Source organism: Sander vitreus, chromosome 8 (genome assembly GCF_031162955.1).
Source record: "Sander vitreus isolate 19-12246 chromosome 8, sanVit1, whole genome shotgun sequence".
Lineage (NCBI taxonomy): Eukaryota > Metazoa > Chordata > Actinopteri > Perciformes > Percidae > Sander > Sander vitreus.
The window spans coordinates 5,199,570-5,221,792 of NC_135862.1; the positions used below are offsets into that span (position 1 = coordinate 5,199,570).

The 22,223-nt window shown below is 39.9% G+C and overlaps 1 protein-coding gene across 1 annotated transcript; it reads right to left on the minus strand.

The window, feature by feature from the left end:
• Positions 1-1,712: 1,712 nt before the first annotated feature.
• On the minus strand, positions 1,713-21,178 carry deaf1 (DEAF1 transcription factor). The gene is made up of 13 exons (XM_078256473.1): positions 20,754-21,178; positions 19,199-19,296; positions 18,440-18,566; positions 18,144-18,293; positions 16,782-16,921; positions 16,612-16,677; positions 14,947-14,991; positions 13,379-13,502; positions 11,585-11,734; positions 4,008-4,306; positions 3,737-3,838; positions 3,456-3,545; positions 1,713-2,894 (listed from the first exon to the last, which is right to left on the minus strand). Exons 1-13 carry the CDS (start codon positions 20,950-20,952, stop codon positions 2,796-2,798), a joined length of 1,689 nt encoding a protein of 562 aa, XP_078112599.1. The 5' UTR covers positions 20,953-21,178; the 3' UTR covers positions 1,713-2,795.
• Positions 21,179-22,223: the final 1,045 nt, after the last annotated feature.

Sequence of the window (22,223 nt, forward strand, 5' to 3'; positions counted from 1 at the left end):
GACATTATGTCAAGTTGTCATGACCAAGACAACATCTGGTTATGTCACTTTGATTAATGTCAAGTTGTCATAATCAAGACAACCCAAACAATGTCAACTTGTCATGACAAAAACCAAATGATACTTAATGACAGAAGTCAGAAATGTTTATGACTTGTTTATAACGTTTATGACACGTTCATGACAGTGTCATGTCACGATTATGTCCATACCTTCAAGTAAAGTGTTACCGAAACTCCAGTACATCCAACAAACGCATTATTATTATTATTATTTTGTTTCCTGAAGTTAGTCTTAAAGCCGGTGCCTCCTCTAAGTCAAAATGTGCCCCACCCTGAAAAAGCACAAAACCTGGGAAGAAGTGCTGTCTGAAGGATAAACTCGGAGAACTAAAGTCTCTTGAGTCACTATTGGTCTGTAACTAGCAAACTAGCTAATGGTGTACACACACACACACACACACACACACACACACACACAACTCTGCCATGTTAAAGGATAGGTTCATCATGTTTTGTAGTCTGTCTTAAAACAATACTTGCAAGTATATTGAAACAGCGGTAGAAGTACTCCGATTTTTTAAAGTAGATCAAAGTGGCAATACCGCCGTGTAAAAATACTCTCTTACAAGTAAAAACCCTGCATTCACAATTTTACTTAAACAAGAGTACAAAAGTACAAACCTATACTAAAACGTACTACTATAAAAAGTACAAAAATCTACTTAAAACTCTTTATGTGGAACGAATGTTCATATTAAATGGGACCAAAGCTTTAAATAATGAGGTACATGTATGTTGAAACCTCTAAACAAAAACCTCAGATTTCTGTACATGTCATCTGCCCCAGGCACGTTACTGCAGTGTTTACAGTATATACACTGCTACGTGTAGCTACATGCTAATACCAGGGAAACCTGTAATCTTGATTACCGGTCATTTCTCCCCAATTTTGGATCAAATTCTTGTCTGGTTATGTAGTTATTGGTTTGGGAGACTTTATTGATGATTTCTTTCATGGTAAAAAGTGCTGCTATACTCCCATTAACGGTCATTCTCCCGGCTGTAACAGACAGAAACATTAAAGCATGTAAACATGTTCTAGAAACCAAAAATATGAGATATGATATAAAACTGAAAATGAGCATAAAAGTCCCCCCCTTTTCTTTTTTATTATTTTTGGGGCATTTTTAGGCCTTTATTTTGATAGGACAGCTGAAGACATGAAAGGGGAGAGAGAGGGGAGAATTACATGCAGCAAAGGGCCACAGGTCGGAGTCGAACCTGGGCCTGCTGCGTCGAGGAGCAAACCTCTTTATATGGGCGCCCGCTCTACCAACTGAACTATCCAGGCGTCCAAAAAGTTCCCCTTTAAGATCTTTAAAGAAGACCTTTAAAGTTGCCTAGATTTACAGATCCTAATTAATGTTAATGTAATAAATGTCTGTTCCTGTGGGGGGGAGTGGGGGAGGGGCATCAACTTCACTGTCAGCAAGCAGCAGCAGACACCTAAGCGACGCTGGGACCGAGACGCATCAGAATCAAATGTCATCATGTCTGTCACTCTGACGGATCACCTGACTGCTGAATGTCTCAGATATTAAAAACTAAACTCTGTCTTCCGCTGCTAAACACAGAAAACTCAATATGAAAGCATATCATATCAAAAATTAACGTGAAACAGAATACACGGAAATCTGTCCGCAGGAGGAATGATGCTGAGAGACTCAAGTGGAAAAAATTAAATACCACCTGAAATCCGATTTTATTAACTTAATTAAATAAACATCAGACGATATGAATGACAACAAAAGTCTCTTCTGAATCCCATATGGGAAATTAAATTCAGTTTCATTAAATGGTTTAATACTGGCGGATCTGGACTCACATCTGTCTTTTTGGAGCTTCTGAGTTTGAATCACTTGAACCAAGTAAAAAAAATAAAAAATAAAAAATAAACTAGAGAGCTTCAAAATCCTAAAAGATGATCATGTTATAATCTTGTAAACACAAGATCACATTTACACAAAGTATCTCTGGGGTTCTTCACAGAAAACAGACTCAAACTGAAACGTTCACATCATTTAAATAAATGGGTCTTTTAGATGGAAGAAAAAACAAAGAAACTCAAAAATCAAGTATTTTTCTAATCAGACAACAATTGATCGTGCCTCAAAATGATAAAGAAAAATACCATTAACAACAGACACACACAGATAACTCATCTCTGAGTATTGGCGAGGGTGGGGACCGGGGTTAATTTAATATGGTTTCTTTTTGTTTTATTGATGTGGTGACCTTTGTTTAACCAGAACGTTCTCTGGACAGAGATTTAAATCAGTTTATCTGGAGTCAAAATGGCAGTACAATACTTTTACATGAAACAACAGAGAGAAAACTGAGGGAAGATAAGAAATAAAAAAAAAAATAAATAATCATTATGGGGATAAATAATTGACTGATTAATCCATAATGAAAATAACAGTTAGTTTCAGCCCTAAACCGTGTTATCATAGTCTCTGTAACATCGTAATAAACTGCTAGTGAAACTCATTCGAAGTGAACGTGAAAAAAAATCCAACTTTGCTCTACAAATAAAAAGTCGTAACGTTTTTATATGTTCATCTCTCAGCAGAATCAGAGACCGTCTTTTCCTGTCGGTCTGAGGGGACTTTCACAATAAAAAGTTCCACTGAGGAGATTCAAAGTCTTCAAAACAGACTCGCTCCTCTTTGCACCATATAAGGAATTCCTGTGTGACGACCTCATGTTTACTGTGGGTGACGGTGGGCACCTTCATTTCACTTTGTCCATGTCGAGGGCTGTGATTGGCTCCTCCTCCTGAACAGCCACGCCCCCTGATTGACAGCAGGTGTGCTGATGTTCCTTCCAGTCCTGCAGTGAAGAAAAAAACAAACGCATCTGTGATCCACTTCAATGACCGTCAATCTTCAACGATATGTTTCTTTTTACTGTCACCCTGATTAAAGCGTCCATAACAGCAGTTTGTTGTTAAGCCTCCAAACAGCTAACTGTTGCTAATAGCTAATAAATAAAGCTAATTTCTGCTTGTGAAAAGAAACAAATGTACAAAATACAACATGTATCTTTTTCCATTTGACCACCCCGATTTGAACGTTATCAGCCGATTAAATGAGCGATTTTTATTGTAAGTTGTTATCACTGCCATAGATATGAGGCAACAAGGCCTCACTCTTCCTCCTAGTTGGCTCAGTAGGGTGATGTTCAATGGTTCAAACAGAGCCAGGACGTGTGAAATCAAATGTTAACGTTGACTTTTGTAAAGTTACATAGGCTACTCAGCGTAACGGCTGACTATCTTGGAGAAGACACTCTCGATTTTTAAGGAGACTTTTTTTGTGAAAAAAAAAAAAGAGAAAGAAATCAAAAGATAAACATGGCTGTACTCCAGAGGATCTCTCAGGTGAGTCGTACCTTTCTCTGACAGAAGGTGGAGCAGTAGTTGACCTTGTGACAGCCTGTACACTCACTCATCGCCACCCGACCGCAGTTCACACACATTTGCTGCAGGTAAACACACATGAACACAGGAGATATGAACAGGTAACAAACCATTTTTAAATAAGTCAGAATGCTATGTAAATATTACTGACTACAAAGGGACTACATCCTGTTTCAGGTTGAATACTGCTTTGTCTGTGTGCGTGAGTGTGTGTGTGTGTGTGTGTGTGTATGTGTGTGTGTGTGTAACATACGTTGATGATGATCTCTGTGATGTTTTCAGAGCTCCTCTTGGCCTCCGAGTCATCCGGCTGCTCAAACGTGATCTGGTTCTGAAACGACTGACTAAGACTACACTGACACACACACACACACACACACACACACACACACAGAGTCAGTAACTCAGTAATAAAGTCCCATCATTCTGTAATAATTTCTGGTTAATGCTACTGATCTAAATCTGAAACCATGTATGTCAGTGTGTGTGTGTGTGTGTGTGTGTGTGTGTGTGTGTGTGCTCACCTCCTTCCTGCCTCCCTGACCTTTGACCCCTGCAGCGTCCCCTGCAGAGTCTTTAGCCTGTTCGATCAGAGCCTTCAGCTGCTGGACGTTGCTCAGCAGCGTGTTGGCCATCTCCTCCAGGTACAGCCAGGTGTTCTTCTGCCCCTCGCTGACCGCCGGCCCCACCCCCTCTACAGGCCCCCCCTCCAGCCCGCTCACCAGCCCCACCGACGGAGACGGTGACGCCGCCGTCACTGTCACCGCCATCTTGGCCTGAATCGGCTGAGGAGTCACGGCTAGCGCCGGCAGCGCCGTCAGCACTGAGAGGGAGAGGGAGAGAGAGAGAGAGAGAGAGACAGAGAGAGAGAGAGAGACAGAGAGAGAGAGAGAGAGACAAGAGAGAGACAGAGAGAGAGAGACAGATAGAGAGAGAGAGACAGAGAGAGAGAGAGAGAGACAAAGAGAGAGTTCTGTGGGTCAGTATAGAGGGTTTTCACGGCGCGTCATCAGACCAGGGGCCTGTTGCACAAAATCATCGCGGCATAATCGGTTGCACGTTTGCCGAGCCAGGATGAGAAGGTGAAGCTACGTCAAGTCAGGTGTAGATAGCTGGGATAAGTGCACGTTCACGGCTTTCTTAAATAGACCACGGTATCGATCACAGATTTACTGATGCAGAAATGGAGAAGACGCGTGCAGCATATCTTTAACCCGCTGAGCAGCAGCTTTTAATGGAAAATTACGAGGAGGTGAAACATATAATATGCAAAAAGGGAAATACGGCTGTTGTTATCAGACAGAGAGAAAAGATCCCAACAGACAAAACAATGCGTAAGGATTTAAAAAGATCTACTTACTAGTCACGCCACATTTTTACAAAGTTGTACACTGTGTTTTAATTGCTTTTATATATAATAATATATAATATGCTTGTTTTATGTGTTGGTTTTATTGCTGTATCTGTTTTTATGTGCTAAATGTGCTGGTTTTACTGTAAAGTGTCTTTGAGTAGCCTGTAAAGCACTATATAAATAAATTGTTTTATTATTTAGCCTACTTTGCCTTAAAAGTGAGCAGAGGGAATTCATGTTCCTCGGGAAATTTACCCTAAGGACACTAGGCTTAATTTCAAACCCGTATTCACAATGCGAGAATATGTTTTACAACCATATGCACAAATCTCTATAAGCTATGTCTAATTCTAAATATCTTTCTACAATTAATGTTCATACAGAACAAACATGACTGGACAAAAACTAGAAAAAGAAGTAAGTGACTTCAAAACACACTGTAAGCATATCTGTAAAACAATATAGCCTATTATTCAGGTTTTTTTTCTCACTCCCAGATGCGTGACAGCACCAAAATGAAAAGATTAAGAAGCTTTGTGGCATTCCAACACATTCCCACTCCCATCTCGTAAAACACGGACGTTTGGTCAGGTGCCATTGTCGTCGTTATTGACGCTAAAAGTCTCCTTTAGAGTCCGCTGCACGGTGTGGGAGGATCCCCCTGCCTCCCCCCGCCTCTCCACGTTGCACGGGGCATATTCACAGGGAGAGCAGCGGAGGAAAAGCCCCTTTCCTCCGCATTGTCCCACTTTATCTCCGGTGCATGTGCAACCATTTCTTACCATCCAAACAACTGCAATAGTAGGATTTAAATCAAACTTGTGACAGCAATAGTGACAAGTAATGCATGTTAATAAAAAATAAAGCAGAACACATTCAGAAGACAACGGAATAACTGTTAAACACGTTTATTTCGGATCAGAGCAGCAGCTGATTTAACACATCAGACTCCAGGATTAATCTTAGCCTGGCTGTTAGCCTGCTCTGGAGCAAGCTAGCTGCAAAGAATAAATCTCCATGGTTACTTGGCTGGGTTTAATTCAACCTGCTTTTGTGCAACCAAGTCAAAGCTAAATTCATCCAGGATAACTTGAATATCCCGGCTTAATCCCTTATCCTGGTTTTGTGCAACAGGCCCCAGAAGTCGCCACGTTGGAGGTACTCCGCATCACAACAAAGCATAGGCACTGAAGTAGATCCCGAACGGCGTTAAGGAAAATTGTTAATGGTTAATTATTGCCGTGTTTTAGGTTGTACCAATAGGTCAGACCGAGAAAAACATTTGGAATATTATCGACTTCCAAAAGTTATTAAAAACCAGGGAGAGGAATGCCAGAAGTTATCAGAGGAAAGGAGGCGCTTGTGGTTGGCAAAGCTCAACCAGGATCTACGAGGGAAAAATCTGTCTTGATCGGTCTTTGAATTGAAGAAAAAAAAAACTATTGAGTCACTTGGCCACACCTTGAGTGTCACAATGATATCATACAGTTAAGGTTAGGTTGATTAAAGACGTTATTGCGTTACTTACTTTGGCCTTCACACAACACATTGGTCGTTAATGACTTGGTACTGCGTCTCCCTCACCCATCCACACACCATCTGGTTATAAGCCTCCAAACTTTTGTAGGATTTAAGGTCTTCCGCTGTGTATGGGCTCGGCGAGAAAACCAGGTAGTTGACTATATCGGGATATGCAACTGAAGGAAGAATCACCGGGTCGCCATGGATCCAAGAAGAGGGAGCCAACTTGTAGGGATCTGCACCGCCAGTAAACTGTAATTTCTCAAAATATCGCGCCTTTTTTGTGGTCCAAGTCCTTCCATGCCTTTGCATCTTGGACGCGTTTTGATGAGCTTTTCTGTTGTTTAGACAAGACAAGTATTAAAGTATCCAAAGTGCACAATACTCCATTACTCCATTCAGTCGTTTACACCAAGTGTCTCCAATATGGCCGTGCATCCAGGTTACCACCCAGAACGTGACGTCGGTGAAAACCCTCTATAGAGGGGACAATAAAATACCCAAGTACAACACACCGTTTCACACCAACTACAGCTTTCTGAAGACTCGTACAACTGAAAATAATACACATTTTTTAAGACCATTTATATTTTCATGTGTTTTACAATCAAAATCTAAAGTTTTGTTTTTTTTCAACAATAACTCTTTCTGTGCTAAAACCTGAGGGTTTGACTAATACCTGGAACAATCATTCCCACCCCATACGGTAAGGTTCTTATGCAACGCAAATGCAAACGTTGCTCACTGCTCCAGGAAATAGGACAAACCTTAGATTCGACTTGCACTTAGCAACAGGAGATATTGATATAGTCCGAAAGCTAACGCTATGCTAGCAAGACTCAAAGTCAATAACATTTTGTACGGTTGACAATCGGTAAATATAATTTAACAGTATGTTTAACAACAAGACAAGCTAGCTATCCAGCCATGTCAGTGACCCCAAATCAACATAAAGATTGAACGAACAACTGATCCGTCTGGTTTACTGTCGGCTGCAGCCTGAAGTAGCGTCCTGAACAGTGAACGGGATGAGAGATTGTGAAAGTGTTTCATTTTAAAGTGCTCATATTATGCTCATTTTCAGATTCATAATTGTATTTAGAGGTTATATCAGAATAGGTTTACATGGTTTAATTTTCAAAAAACACCACATTTTTGTTGTACTGCACATTGCCGCAGCTCCTCTTTTCACCCTGTGTGTTGAGCTCTCTGTTTTAGCTACAGAGTGAGACATCTCACTTCTGTTCCATCTTTGTTGGGAGTCACACATGCTCAGTACCTAGGTAAGAAGCAGAGTATGAGGGCGTGCCACGCTAGCAGCTAGGCGAGCATTATAACGTGTGTTAACATCTGTTTGGAGCAGTTTGTGAACAGTGTTTTCTGCTGGAGATGGTAAGTCCCTTTGGGGTGGACTTTGGGCTTTTTCACTTTGTAAACCTATAACGTGCACAAAAAAGATATATAACACAATAAAAGGGAAGGGAAAAAGCCAAAAAGTATAATCTGAGCACTTTAAGAAAACTTTGATAAATGTAAAATCCAAACAAGCCTTAAATGTTTATGAAAACTTGCACATTTTGATTCCTGAACATCCGCAAACATTTCAGGTCTCCTGAGGTGTACATCAGTCCTCCAGATGTTCAATGTAGAACTAAAGTACGTAGAATCAAACCGAACAGGTGGTCTGAGCAGATCTAGGTCACTGTGTCTTTGTGTCCTCCGCATATTCATCCCTGACCGACATACGCAATATATTCCTGTGGCTCGGAGCTCCTCTGAGAGCAAACGATTCCAAAAAAAGCTGGACATGAATCTCAGACGCCAACATCTTCGAGGTAAACAGTGTGTTCTCACAGCAGATCAATCTCATCCAGAGTTAACCCTTGTGTTGTCTTCCCGTCCACCATGCACTTGTTGTCCTCCCGGGTCAAAATAAAAAATGAACATCTTTTTGATGCTTTTTCTGACATTTACATCCCTTTCTTTAACAGTTTTGATGCTTTTTTCTGTTTTTGTGGCTCTTACGTTTTTGATGCTTTTGTTACCCAACCACCAAACAACACTAACACCAAGTTATTACCACTAGGTTTACACTTATTTTTGGAATTCATGGACAATAATCCTCATTTGTAGGAAATTATACCTAATTTTTTAGTTAAAAAAAAAGCAGAAATTATGAAATATTTCGACTAATATTAGAGGAACGTGTGTTGATGGATAATCAGAGAGAAAGAGTCAAAGTTTAGTCACAATACAGTTTTGAAACCATTTACATTTTTTTGAAATGCTAAAACTTAAATAAAACATCTACAATTCCAGGTCGACGCCCGCGCACTTTACTTGAGTCTTTTCTTTTCATGCCACTTTATACTTTAACTCCACTACATCTCAGAGGGAAATATTGTACTTTTTACTTCACTACATATATCTGACAGCTTTAGTAACTTTGCAGTTTCAGATTTTTGCACACATAACATATGAAAGTGCAGCGGAAACGATTAGCTGATTAATCGAATGAATTGGAAACTATTTTGACGGTCATTTTTCATGTTGAGGTTTGGACTGTTGGTTGCACAAAACAAACATTGTGAAGGGGTCACTTTGGGCTCTGGGTAATCGTGATGGCCATTTCTCCCTTTTTTCACTAATTTGAAAACTAATTTATTTCACTGTATTTTATATATTTAATTATATTTCGTATATATTTTATTGTAATCATATAGTTGAACTGGCGTAAGTACTCTTTACAGGGCTGGAAATGTGAATAGTAATACCCACGGCTGAAAAAAGTACTTCGGAAGAATACTCTCAAATCGTTTGAGTCCCACAGTTGCCAGTAAAAAAAACATTTATAATGTATTTTGATTTACTGCTAATATTGTCCTAAAAAGGCGTTAGAACCAAACACAGTCAAGCCTTATCTATCAATCAATCACTTTATCACCAATCAATCTTTCAGGCCTCTATCGAGGAAACTAAACATGATTTAAAGGTGCTGTAGGTAGGATTGGGAAGATCCAGGACTTAGCCAAAAAATTTGAACATCGACAAGTTCTCAGTCCCTCCCCCCTTTCTGCTAAAGCCCAAAACGGTCTCCTAAACCCCTCCCCCCACAAGGGAGAATGAATGCGTGTGCATGAGCAGTGATTGACACGCAGATAGACACCCCCCCTGGCCCTGATTGGTGCATCTGAACAGGGAGCTGTGGATTTTTGCAAATCTCACTACAGGCTGTAGGTGGTGCCAGAGGAGCTGGATTACCTACTGCACCTTTAAGGGTTAGTGCATTAATAATACACTGATTATTCATTTATTTATTCTCCTATATTACCATTATTAGTTCTACTTCTGGGGACAAACAAACCTTTGGTTGTAAAGAGTTTTAAGAAAGAACTTCAGATGTTTACACACAGTTGGACACAGAACTACGAATTGTTATTATCTGTCAGTTTCTCTTCATATTAAGTCTCTAGGTCGTATTCTTAAGAATGTATGCAGTTCTTTCTCTCCTGGACATTAATGCTCCACCAACCTATGTCGCGTTATTCTGTCATTCTGTCTGCTGGTTTTAATTCTTTATACTGTGGTTGTTATACAGCAGCAGATACATCGCTGCCCCCTGCTGTTCTCCTGCTGAAAAATAAAGGAATAAAGGAGGAACAGCTTCATCATTTTTATATCTGAGGTATTTAAAATCTGTCATGTGGATTTTTGAATTGATGTATGTCTTCTCACAGATGTTTTCACATCTGAAACCACACACACACACACACACACACACACACACACCTGTGTTGGTGCATCATAACCTCAGGGTGGAGGACAGAGAGACAGTACTGACAGCTGGATCACTGCTCTCTCTGTGTGTGTGTGTGTGTGTGTGTGTGTGTGTGTGTGTGTGTGTGTGTGTGTGTGTGTGTGTGCGCCTTCAAGCCAACCACAACAATGACCAACATTTTTAAATTACAGATATTTCGAATATTTCTAAGATTTTGAGATCTGAATTTGTGTGTTTTGACAGCTGATAATAACAGAAAATATCAGCCTCAGAAAACATTAATCATAACAAACATTAATAATAATAATAATATTGTTCAGTGTTTGTCCCTGTTGTGATGTCAGGCTACGGCCTATCTATGTTGCTACATAGTCATTACTATGGACATAACCACGGCAATACGTGAACATCGTTTTTTGGTGGAAAAAATACGTTTTGGAATATTGGATTGTATGAGTTCGACGATCGACTTGTGTGGACTTCACCGGAACACCGGAACTAAACAGAGGTATGTGCACTGGCTGAATTAGCACAACTTTTATGCATTTCTTTCACATCTACTGCTGTCATAGTCACTGTGTTCACTCGGAAGGAATCAGTTCACATGGCTAGGCACTTGTAATGACATCTCGAAGAGGCTAAAAGCATATTTAAAACCTGCCCCGTTTCAGCCGCCTGGGTGCAAACTGTAGCAGGAGCATAACTCGGTGTAGGCAACACCAATTATTTTCGTTTTTCTCGCTACTGACAGAACTCCGAGACCACAAAAACATTGACCAGCTGGTGGCGCTAGAGGAAAAGTCAGGGAATCGCAGTAGGATTCATCATTTGGCCACAATCAATGTCTGCACAAAGGTGTTGAGATATTTCAGTCTGAAACAGTCAAGTGGTGGAGCAACTGACAGACCGTACAGATAACAAGGCTAAAAAAAGAACTACAGATAGTCTCGCATTGCCAGACCTTCCTTCACAGCACTGCGGAGGAGGGTCTGGCTAGTCCACACAGTATTCCGGGATGGGAGAAAAACGTGCTCTGGTTTATTGGCATTTCTTTAAACCAATCACAAACATCTTGGGCGGTGCTAAAAGGCCAGACTCAATGATGGTGCCTCTGCAAAATAGCCTCGGGAAGGAACTTGTTTTGATGGAACGTGTGTACGTTCAAAAGCTGTTTTAGTCGTGCAACAGGAAACTCAGATTGGACAGATAGTCTAGCTAGCTGTCTGGATTTACCCTGCAGAGATCTGAGGAGCAGTTAACCATAGTCCTCAGAAATCCACCAGAGTTTAGAACGCCAACACACACAAGAAAACACAGTAAAGGGGAAGGTGACGGGCATCAGGTGTAATTTCCGGCGGCACCTGAACAATCCAGGTAGTGGACCGTCGATATAGACTAAACTACAGATGATGAGACAGTGTGAATGGTAACAGTGATGAACCTGGTACCTGCTGTGCTGGCGAACACCTCGCTCTGCGCCGAGCCTTCTGAGATGATGGCAGCAGCAGCGGCGGCGGCGGCGGTGGCGTCGCTCGTCGGAGTGCGGTCAAAGGTCAAGGTGCCGGAGGTGGTGAACTGTCCTGACGGGGACACCGTGACTGTTGGTGGAGGACAGACGTGTCAGACATTTGAAAAATCGTTCATATTTCATATCATTTATATTATTTAATACTTAATTTAATTCAGAGGAGCTTCACAGGATGAGTGTTGGGGAATTTTTAAAAAGGTGTTTAGAAGTAGAGCCCGACCGATATTATCGGCCAATATTAGGCATTTTCCAAACTATCGGTATCGGCATTAATAATGGCCGATAAATGAATATTTAAAAAATAAAACAATGTTGTCAATTGTCTCCCATTCAAAAGGCCATTTGACCGGAAAAACGAAAATACGGTAAATCTTAAAAGTGGCGTTTCCGTCCTAAATATGCTTTTAAACAAAAGTTTGACTCTGGTACATTCACAAAAAGACCCTAGGTTGCATTTTGACGAGAAGTTAAGTTGAGTTTGTATTTTTATTTATTTTATTTATCAGAACTTTAATATATTTTGATGTTCTGTTGTGACAATAAAACAATCAAGTTTATTTTTAAACTGCAATATCATATTATTTTAGTGAGGACTCATAAATAACAACATATATATATATATTTTTTTAAATATATATCAGCCAATATATTGGAATATTGGATTTTTAATCGATATCGGCCTTAAAATCCTTTATCGGTCGGTTAGAAGTCATGAAATGACGAAATGTCTAATCTGCTGTGCCAACTCTGAGCACATGAATTTGTGAAATAATCTGACATAAACCTGCGCAAATCGCAATCACACATCACAGTAAATCCCCCATTGTAAGCGAGACGTGAGCGAGACGGAAGCGAAACGTGAGCAGCGTTTAAGCGCTCTGTCATCCAATCCACACTGACTCCGTCTTTCGTACTCTGTCTGTCCGTCAGCAGCAGCTGCTGGGACGCTGAGTGACAGCGGCTGGCTGAAGTTTTCATTTCCTTTCCATAGGAGAAAATCAACAACGTTTGTATTGATCCATTGATTTTTATCCGCCCACTGTAGCGAGTACGAGGAATCTGCCTTTAGTGAAACAGGCAAGCTCATAGACAGCCTTGTTCAATCAATGTAGATATGGTTAAAACATTCCAAACACATATATAGTGGGATATTTGTTAGGGCTGGCCAGTGTATCGATGTTATATCGATATCGTGATGTGAGACTAGATATCGTCTCAGATTTTGGATATTGTAATATGGTAAGTGTTGTCTTTTACTGGTTTTAAAGGCTACATTACAGTAAAGTGATGTAATTTCCTCAACTTACCAGTCTGTTCTAGCTGTTCTATTATTTACCTTTTCCCCACTTAGACATTATAACCACATTGTTGATGATTATTTTTCTAAAATCTAATTGTAAAAAATATTTTTTTAAAGCACCAATAGTCAACCCTACAATATTGTCGGAGTATCGACATTGACATCGAGGTCAATAATATTGCGATATCAGATTTTTTTTTCCATATCGCCCAGCTCTAATATTTGTGTTACTTAAACAGCTGTCTATGAAGATTACGCTTCACTAAACGCGATAAAAAAATATAGATGTAGTGTAAAAATGCACAGTCAGTGTGGATCGATACATATAATGATATAATAAAATGGAAGTGTATCTGTTTTATGAGACGCGCATTGACAGACGTCAAAAAAAGCTTCTAAAAAACGTTGTTGTACATGTGGTCCCCGGGGTCAGCGTGATGTTTTTGGTAGCAGGAAGTTCTTTTTTGGGGGAGATAACGGGAGGCTCGTTGTCCTTCTTGCGTCTCTTGTACGGGACGAAGAGGCGGACTGGACCCGTCTGAAGGAGACAGAGAGGAGACATGAGATGAAATCAACCAAACAAAAAAATGAAGACGCTTTAAATCAGCGACAATGAGATGAAAAACGTGTTGGTGGTTTTTAACCAAAGTTGTCAAATGTTCAGTGGTGAAAGAAGTACTCCGATCTTTTTCTAAAGTAAAAGTAGTACTACCACAGTGGAGAAAAACTCTGTTACAAGTAAAAGTTCTGCATTCAAAATCTTACCAAAGTAAAAGTACAAGTATTAACATCAAAATGTACTTAAAGGACCAAAAGTAAAAGTATTCATCACGCAGAATGACCCATTTCAGAATCGTGTTTATTATATTATTGGATTATAAATGATTTATGCATTAATAGGGCTGTGTATTGGCAAGAATCTGGCGATACAATATGTATCACGATACATGGGTCACGATTCAATATATTGCAATATATTTCGATACTGTTACTGTTGCGTAAGGCGATATATTGGGGGTTTTTTTTAAGTATAATTTTAGAAAAACTAATATTAAAAAAAAGACATGATGTGCATAAAAGTCAAAGAAGTTTACTTTAGGTAAACAATTCAGTACACAGAAAATCAAACTGCCAGTTTGGGATTGTGGTTCACAGGTTCTTAGTGAGCTAATGTTTATATGCTAAAGTAGGTCAAAGTTCAGCCATAGCTACGTTGTTAGCTTCTAGCAAAAAGTCAGGCACTGCTAGGCACTGCTAGGCACTGCTAGGTACTGCTAGGCACTGCTAGGCACTGCTAGGTACTGCTAGGTACTGCTAGGCACTGCTAGGTACTGCTAGGCACTGCTAAGTACTGCTAGGTACTGCTAGGTACTGTTAGGCACTGCTAGGTACTGCTAGGTACTGCTAGGTACTGCTAGGTACTGCTAGGCAAGGACACTAGTGGTGTGTCTCAGCATAGCCATCTAGCAGTAGGGGGTTTAAACACAACATAAACATGAACCACTGTCTTACATGAATATTTTTTAACGTAAACTTCAAAAATTTAACGAAAATCAATATTGCGTTTTTGAAAATTGATATAGTATTGCTAAATAAAATATCGCGATACTCAAGTGTATCAATTTTTTCTTACACCCCTATGCATTAATGTGTTCATCAGTTTAATGTTGCAGCTGGTAAAGGTAGAGCTCATTTTACTTACTTTATACTGCAGGGTAGTTGTTAATTTCAATTTTCAAAATTGTACTTACATACAGTACTTGAGTAAATGTGCTTAGTTACTTCAGTCACTGCAGTCGAAACACATGTCGTACAAAAACGTCTAAAAAACTGGTGAAAGGATCAATTGAATCAGGAACTATCTGATCAAATTATAAGAAAAATTTGATTAGAGATCTGACCAGAACTCTCAGTACCTTTCAGTGTGTAAGAGATAATGAGGTCAGTTACAGGAGGGGGGGACGGGACTAAATTAAATTTACCATACTGATGTTTTCTGCTTCCAGAGTCTCTCCATCCTTTGGACACTGAAGAGAGAGAGAAGCAGAGAATCAGACAAACACAAACCATTATTTCTTCAATTTAGCAATTAACCCTTTAGTTTATCAGATGAACAAAATGACAGCAAAACATGTATTAACATATAACATACATACATATACATATTTTATAGAACATATTTTGTTTCCAAAGTGACCCTTCAACCTTGTTGTTCAGAAGAAAATGATATGTGTCCCCTCAGATCTTTCCTGTAATGTCCTATGACTGAGTGCAAGAAGGAAAATAAAGCATTTGATCATAAGATGCACCTCCAGTTACCCAAAAATCTCAGTTACAATAATGAAAAAATGATCTCCGCCAACTTTTACCGTCCAAACTAAATTAAAAAGCAGCCAAAATGGGAAGAAAACCACCCAATCTGGAGCAGATCATGTTTGGATAATCTGCTGGAGGATAATTTACTGTACTAATTACTATATACTAATTAATATACTAACTAAATAACCAGAGGTGGAAAAAGTACTAAAATATTGTACTCAAGTAAAAGTACCAATACTTTGATGAAATATTACTCAAGTACAAGTGAAATTACCTATCTGAAAACTTAGTAAAAGTAATAAGTAGTTCATTTAAAATGTACTTACATTAAAACTGTAAAACAGGGCAGGGGGATCTCTCCCATGTAGTGAAAATAGGACAAGGGGTCATAAATCCAAAACTATTACACACCTAAGTAGCCCGTATGAGCTAATTAGATGTATGTGAATTAATTGAGCCAGTGTCCTACATACGCTGTCCTACGGGTTGCTAGTTACATTACATTACATGTCATTTAGCTGACTCTTTTATCCAAAGCGACTTACAATTGCGATATACTGTATGTCAGAGGTAACACGCCACTGCAGCAACTAGGGGTTAAGTGTCTTGCTCAGGGACACATTGGTTGATGTATCACAGTGGGAATCGAACCCAGATCTCACACACCAAAGACGTGTGTCATATATTGTTATTAGTCATAAAAAGTTCGTTTGAAGTACCAATGCACAAATACTTACCAATACAAGCTTCCGCAGATTAGATGTGGAGTTATTGAATGCTGCCAGTTCAGTCACCTTTCAGGCACATCTGGCATTGCATGATGATACTATTGGCCCTCTTGAATTTAAATGAAAAACAGTCACACAATGTGGCCAAGGATTTTCGTCGTTTTGGGCAGCAGAATTCAATGTTTCGGCTAGCATTTCTACTGAAACAGTCTCTGAACTGTCGTCGCACCTCTGAGCCTCCTCCATCTCGTTCTCAATCTCCTACAGAGAGACTTGGCGCCTGGTAGGCAGCCTAGATGCTGATCATTCTTCACTGTAGTGGTTCCGGGAGCGATTCTTTTTCTTCCTTTCGGTTTTCATTCGTCTAAGTTTTTTATTTTTTACTCAGTAACGGATGGGATTTGTAATGTAGCTCAAAACGTAATCAAGTACATTTTAAATTACCGATTTTACTTGAAAAATACACAACAAAACTACTCAATACAGTGACGTGAGTACATGTATTTTGTTACTTTCCACCTCTGTAAATAACTAACTGATGACTTATTTCTTTTATTACTGATTGAACTTACTGATCAAGGACCAGCCCTGCTAACTCACCCCTGACAGGTCATCACAGCAGGCTGCACAGGTACAGGAAGCAGCGTGGGGGTTCAGGATACGCTCCTACACACACACACACACACACACACACACACTTGTATAGCGTAAAACAGTGCAGTACTGCAGTATTAGAGTGTAGTATTACAGAAGTATTAGCCCAGTAGTACCTGTATGAGGCAGAGCAGAGGTCTGCCAGCGTATCTGATACTCCTCTTCCAGTCTTTGCTGCTCGCTCTTCCCGCCAGACCTTCGAACTCAGTGGGGGTGAACCACTGCTGGTTGTGTCTGATGCAGCGACCTTTACCCCCTGGAAACAAAACAACGCTGTGAGCCGGGAGTAACAACAGGACAAACTACTCAAGAACACAGTACCACAGAGCAATGAGGAGCTGTATGATTCAGGTTCTTTTAGACCACTGGTTCCCAAACTTTTCTCTAGGTTTTGACATAAATGCAGATATAAATGTAATTAAAAAAATAAAAATAATAATTATTCATTTTCAAATATTGCACCTGTCAATACAGAACGAAATATTCTGTAGCCTGTTTTGCCGTCAATACTGCCGACGTTGTCTTTGCTGTAATCAGATCAGTCTATATTTATGTTTAACATGAAGTATACTACTGCTTGAGTGCATTTTATCAATGGGAAACATCCATGTGTACAGACAAGGCTAGCAGCAGCACCGCCGCGTCAGACACGTTTCTGGTGTGTAAAGACATAGAAAAAACGCCACGCAGCCCCCACGCAACTGACACGCAACAGAAACGCCACGCTCACGCCACGCTCACGCCACGCAGGCAGTGTGCAGGAGCCCTAAGTCTGCATTCACACAGCCTGCGTCAGCCGTCGGACGGTGCGGCGAAAATGCACGTCTTTCTATATATTTTGAATGTGGGTCGTGATGGGTTTAGGCCTGCGGTGAAAAGTTGAGACCGACTTAACTTTCGCAAGGAACACAACCCCACGTCACACTGCGATTTCCAATCAAGTAACCGGTAACAAGTAACTGGTCAGTTGGTTTTGAGGCGGTGTGAGAATCCCGTACAAGAAACAGGAAACGTCCTCTATCGCTGCCACAAGATCGTTTTAAAACACGAAAGACAAGCACTGAACTGCCCAGGAGTTTGTGTAACAGCTGGCTGTTACCTCAGTCCCTCCGTCTCTTTCTCCGTGAAATGAAGCTACATTCAAGTGCGTATAAACGATTTGGTGGAAAACAGTAATTGTGAAATATTAAGTCTACTTGTGCTACATTGGGGGGTTAAAGAACACAACAGGACACCACATAAGTGGGCCGTTTTAGTGACATTTGCTTTTTTTGGGTCATGCCAATAAAGCCCCTTTGAATTGACTTGAGATCATCTGTATCTCCGTGAAGGAGAGAGAGAGAGAGAGTGTTGGATGTGGAGCTTCCTGACTGGCAGGCTCGAGGCAGTGCGTATAGGCTTCACCACATCATAAGCCGGCTTTACTGGTAATCTTCGGTGTGAAACAGCAGTGTGTGCAGTACAGTTGTGTTGATTACCTGATCCCAGTCGGGTCTTGTAGAGAACTCCGCTGGTGTTCCTGCAGCGGACAGGCAGCTCGTTGTTGTACACTGAGGGGTCCCAGTTGTACTTGGAGCAGGAGTCTTTGTCCTGGGGTGGAGTCAGCGGGGTGGGTGGAGTCTGTGGGCCTGAGGGACGCACAGGAGGACGAAACAAACAGACGCAGATCAGTAGGAGAGAGTGATGGACCTCACTGCCACTCACCTTCACACACACACACACACACACACACACACACACACACACACACACACACACACACACAAAGACGTACCTGGTGCCATCGCAGCAGCAGATTTGAGGCCAGTAGCCTCCACGATGCTGCCATCAGTGTGAACTACAATCAAGGTGGCCTTCCGGGTACTGAGACCATCACCCAGCTGCAGGGTTGTCCTCCCACTCTGTGACACACACACACACACACACACACACACACACACACACACACACACACACATACAAAGTAACACACAAGTAAATACAGTTAGATAAAAGAAGGCAAAAGAAGGTGCAGTAGAGGAGGTTCAACTCTCTGCCAGCAGAAGGCACTGGAAGCACAGAAAGTACAATGATTGAAGTTCTAGTGGGCCTTCAGGAGTTTTTAAGGGGTCCTTTACAGTGGTGGAATGTAACTAAGTTCATTTCAAGGCACTGCTTTATACTTTTACTCACTCTTCATTTCAACTTTTTGAACTGTAGTTATTCCGTATAGTTTCTCACTCTAATAGTGCCTTCAAACACATCTGCTTCTGGAAAACAGAAGCTCAGTTTCAGTTTATATACTGACAATAATTTGCATCAGTCTAGTTTGCAAAGTGAAAGCAGAGCTGTCTGACTGTCTGCTGGACATGTCAGAGCACCATGTGACACTGAGGTTGTTCATGATTATTAATGATGAGAAACATCAGTTTATGAGGTCTGGAAATTAAAAACACTGAAGCTGTCCTTTGACCTGATCTGAAAGCATGGACTCTATAAACAGAGCGACACTGAGTATGTAAAGTAGCGTGATCGTCAGTGTGTGTTCATCTACCAGCACGTGTTCAGGGAGACTTCCTGACGTGGCAACCGTCGTCGTAAAAACGTTGTCCTCCGCAGTTTGAACGTCCGCCACCGTCACAGCCGTCACCTCTGATCAACAACAAGGAGATTCAAATATTTACTCTTCACATCCATCTCCAGATGATTACTTTTACTGTTATTATAGTTCCTTCAGTACTCTTGTAACATTAGGATACAACTCATCAAAGCCAAACTGAAGTATTATGACAGCATGTAGATCTACACAGGGCAATATGGCAAATGATAAATATCGCCAGAATCAAAAGACCTTTTCTATTAACCATGTATGCCATAATATGCGTTTCCGTAAGGAAAATCACAAGTTTTTTAGTCTATTTTTCTGACAGTAGGCTGACAGGTAATAAAGGTTACAATTAGGGCTGCACGATATTAGGAATACGCGATAACGTTGTTGAATATCGCGATACAATTATATTACCGACGATAAATAAACAGATATGGAAGTGTTATCAGTTCTGCCTTTCTGCTGCTTTCATAATTCTGCTAAAATACAGCTAATTGCTTGTTGAATTTAATACAAATGAAAGGAAATCTTTTCTCACATTCTTTTATTAAACAAATTGAACATTGAATTAAATATATAAAAGCACCACTAAGAAAATGACAAATAGATTTAAAGGGTAAAAAAAATCTAAGTGGATTGAAAAACGATATACTGTTATACAGTTATTCTCAGCTGCATTCTCAATATTTCAGACATCACTCGAATGAAGAATTTAACATTCATTTTGAAAGATAAAACAAAATTATTATTATTACAACCTGTGTAAATTTAAATTATTTTTTCAGAGCTGTTTGGAAACCACTCAACCAGCCTGGCTCCATTTTATTATTATTTTTTTTTATCACTATTATTCAATATCTGACATTTTAATCTTGAAGAATGGGGAGAAATGCATAACCTTTACCTATTCAATAATTTAAGAATCAGCACTTTTCTTAAGTGTTACAGCTCTTTAGTTCGGCATATGCAATGCATCAAGCAAATCTGAAATATAAACTTTAAACACAGTTAATCTTAATCCACCAGTTCAATATGATGGTGGGCTAGCAGTGTAAACCAGCTCTAAAAGTTGGAATTGTAATAAAGTTGTGTAGTTGGTTAATTATGTCAGTCATTGCCGAATTAATAAAGACTTGTTTAATAAGTAAATTGAATATGTGCGCTATGTATATGTGATGATATGCAATATATATATGTTACAAATCTTTAAATTACACAATAATGTAACGGAGTTTGGCAAAACACACTGTTGTGTAAATTACCATAACTCTAGGAAATACGATGGTTGTTTTAACTTTTGTTACTGATTCACATTTATAAGAAGTATTAGCTACATAACATTCACCAGGCATGTGCGTATTCTCTGTTTACGTTCTCTTAATACAGCCATAGTTCATGCAGAGTAAAGCTAACTGCCATTATTATCGTTATACTGAGTTGTAGCGCCACCGGCGCCACCCCGCACAGCAGCGGCCTGCTGCTAGCTTAAAGCCCGCCTTGCCTGCAAATGCCGCCTCGGCCTCGTCTGGATTCGGCAGGGACTCGGCTCCCATGTCGATGTTTCCCGGTTCCGCCATCACGGCCATCGTGGTGACTTCGGCCTCCGACTCGGTATCCGAGCCCACTTGCTCCACCGGCGGCATGTCGATGGGCGGTTCATCCAGCCCGAGCGCTTTCGTGGCCGAGTCCGCTTCGTCCATTCCTCCTCCGAACGACAAAAGCCGAATGTGACCGAGCAGCCGCGGGGCTGAGTGTGGTCCGAGTGCAGCCGAGCCAGGTACGAACCAAAGTAGAACCGCAAACACGGAACCTGTTAACCGATAGTCGCTCAAATTAACGGAAATGTAAAGTAAAACGTTCAAGAATCAGGCGAGCTGATCCGGAAAGAGGACGGCCGCTCAACCGTTTGTTTTTCATAAAGATTCAGGAAAATATGGAAGCCCATTTCCGCCAGTAAAAGAACAACAATAAGATGAAAACGTTGCCTTGATAATTGTGATGATATATATGAGATAAAAAGTAATACTTGTGAAATAAAAGTGAAATAAAAGTCATAATTATAAGATTTTTTAAATTTTAAAATCGAAAGAAAAAATTATAATAATAATTATGGGATTAATAAAATGAAATATCAAAATATTTTCCTCCTCATCCATACTTTTCTTCCTAAAAGTTCCTGTTTTGGAGCCATAATTGGAGTGTTGTTGAAGCATTAATTTTACCTGTGCTTACTATGTTGCCATCACATCTTATATCTTGTAACTTATTGATGCATGCACACTGTTCATGAACACAAAACACATTACACTTAAACAAACACTTAATGGTTTTTTTTATAACTTTTAACTGATCATACATTTTAAATATTATTATTGGAAATGTTGTAGTATTGTGTTTTTAAATTAATTTATTTTATTTTTTTTGGTAAATATATCAGATTCCATCTGCGAGCCACTAGAGGGAGCACGCGCATAGGCATGTATACACCATATACCATTATTAATGTGATTTTTTTTAATATTAATGTATTACTAAAATGATATAAAATACTCATACTATAAATTTTATTTTTAGATTATTTTAATTATTTTATATGCTATATATTTGAAAGTTTTTTTTCAAAAATTAAAAATGAATCCAAAATATTAGCAAATATAAATTCCCACTGATGATAGGCTTACTGGCCTACAGGTAGTCACTAAGGTAGCCATCCACAGATACAGTTAATCCTAAGGATTCACTGTGCCACATGTATTTTGAACATTAAAATAGTATTTATACAATCATGCCAACAATTAGTAGGCTAGGCTATTTTAATAGCTTAGTATTCTATGCAAAAAATGTATGTATAAAGGCTTTAGGCCGCCCTACATGTTATTGTAGGCCCAGTTTAATATGCAACTTTATATTATACAATATACGTAGTAGGGGGTCCCTGCTCCGTCTCTCTTTCAGTTGAAGGGTACTTCAA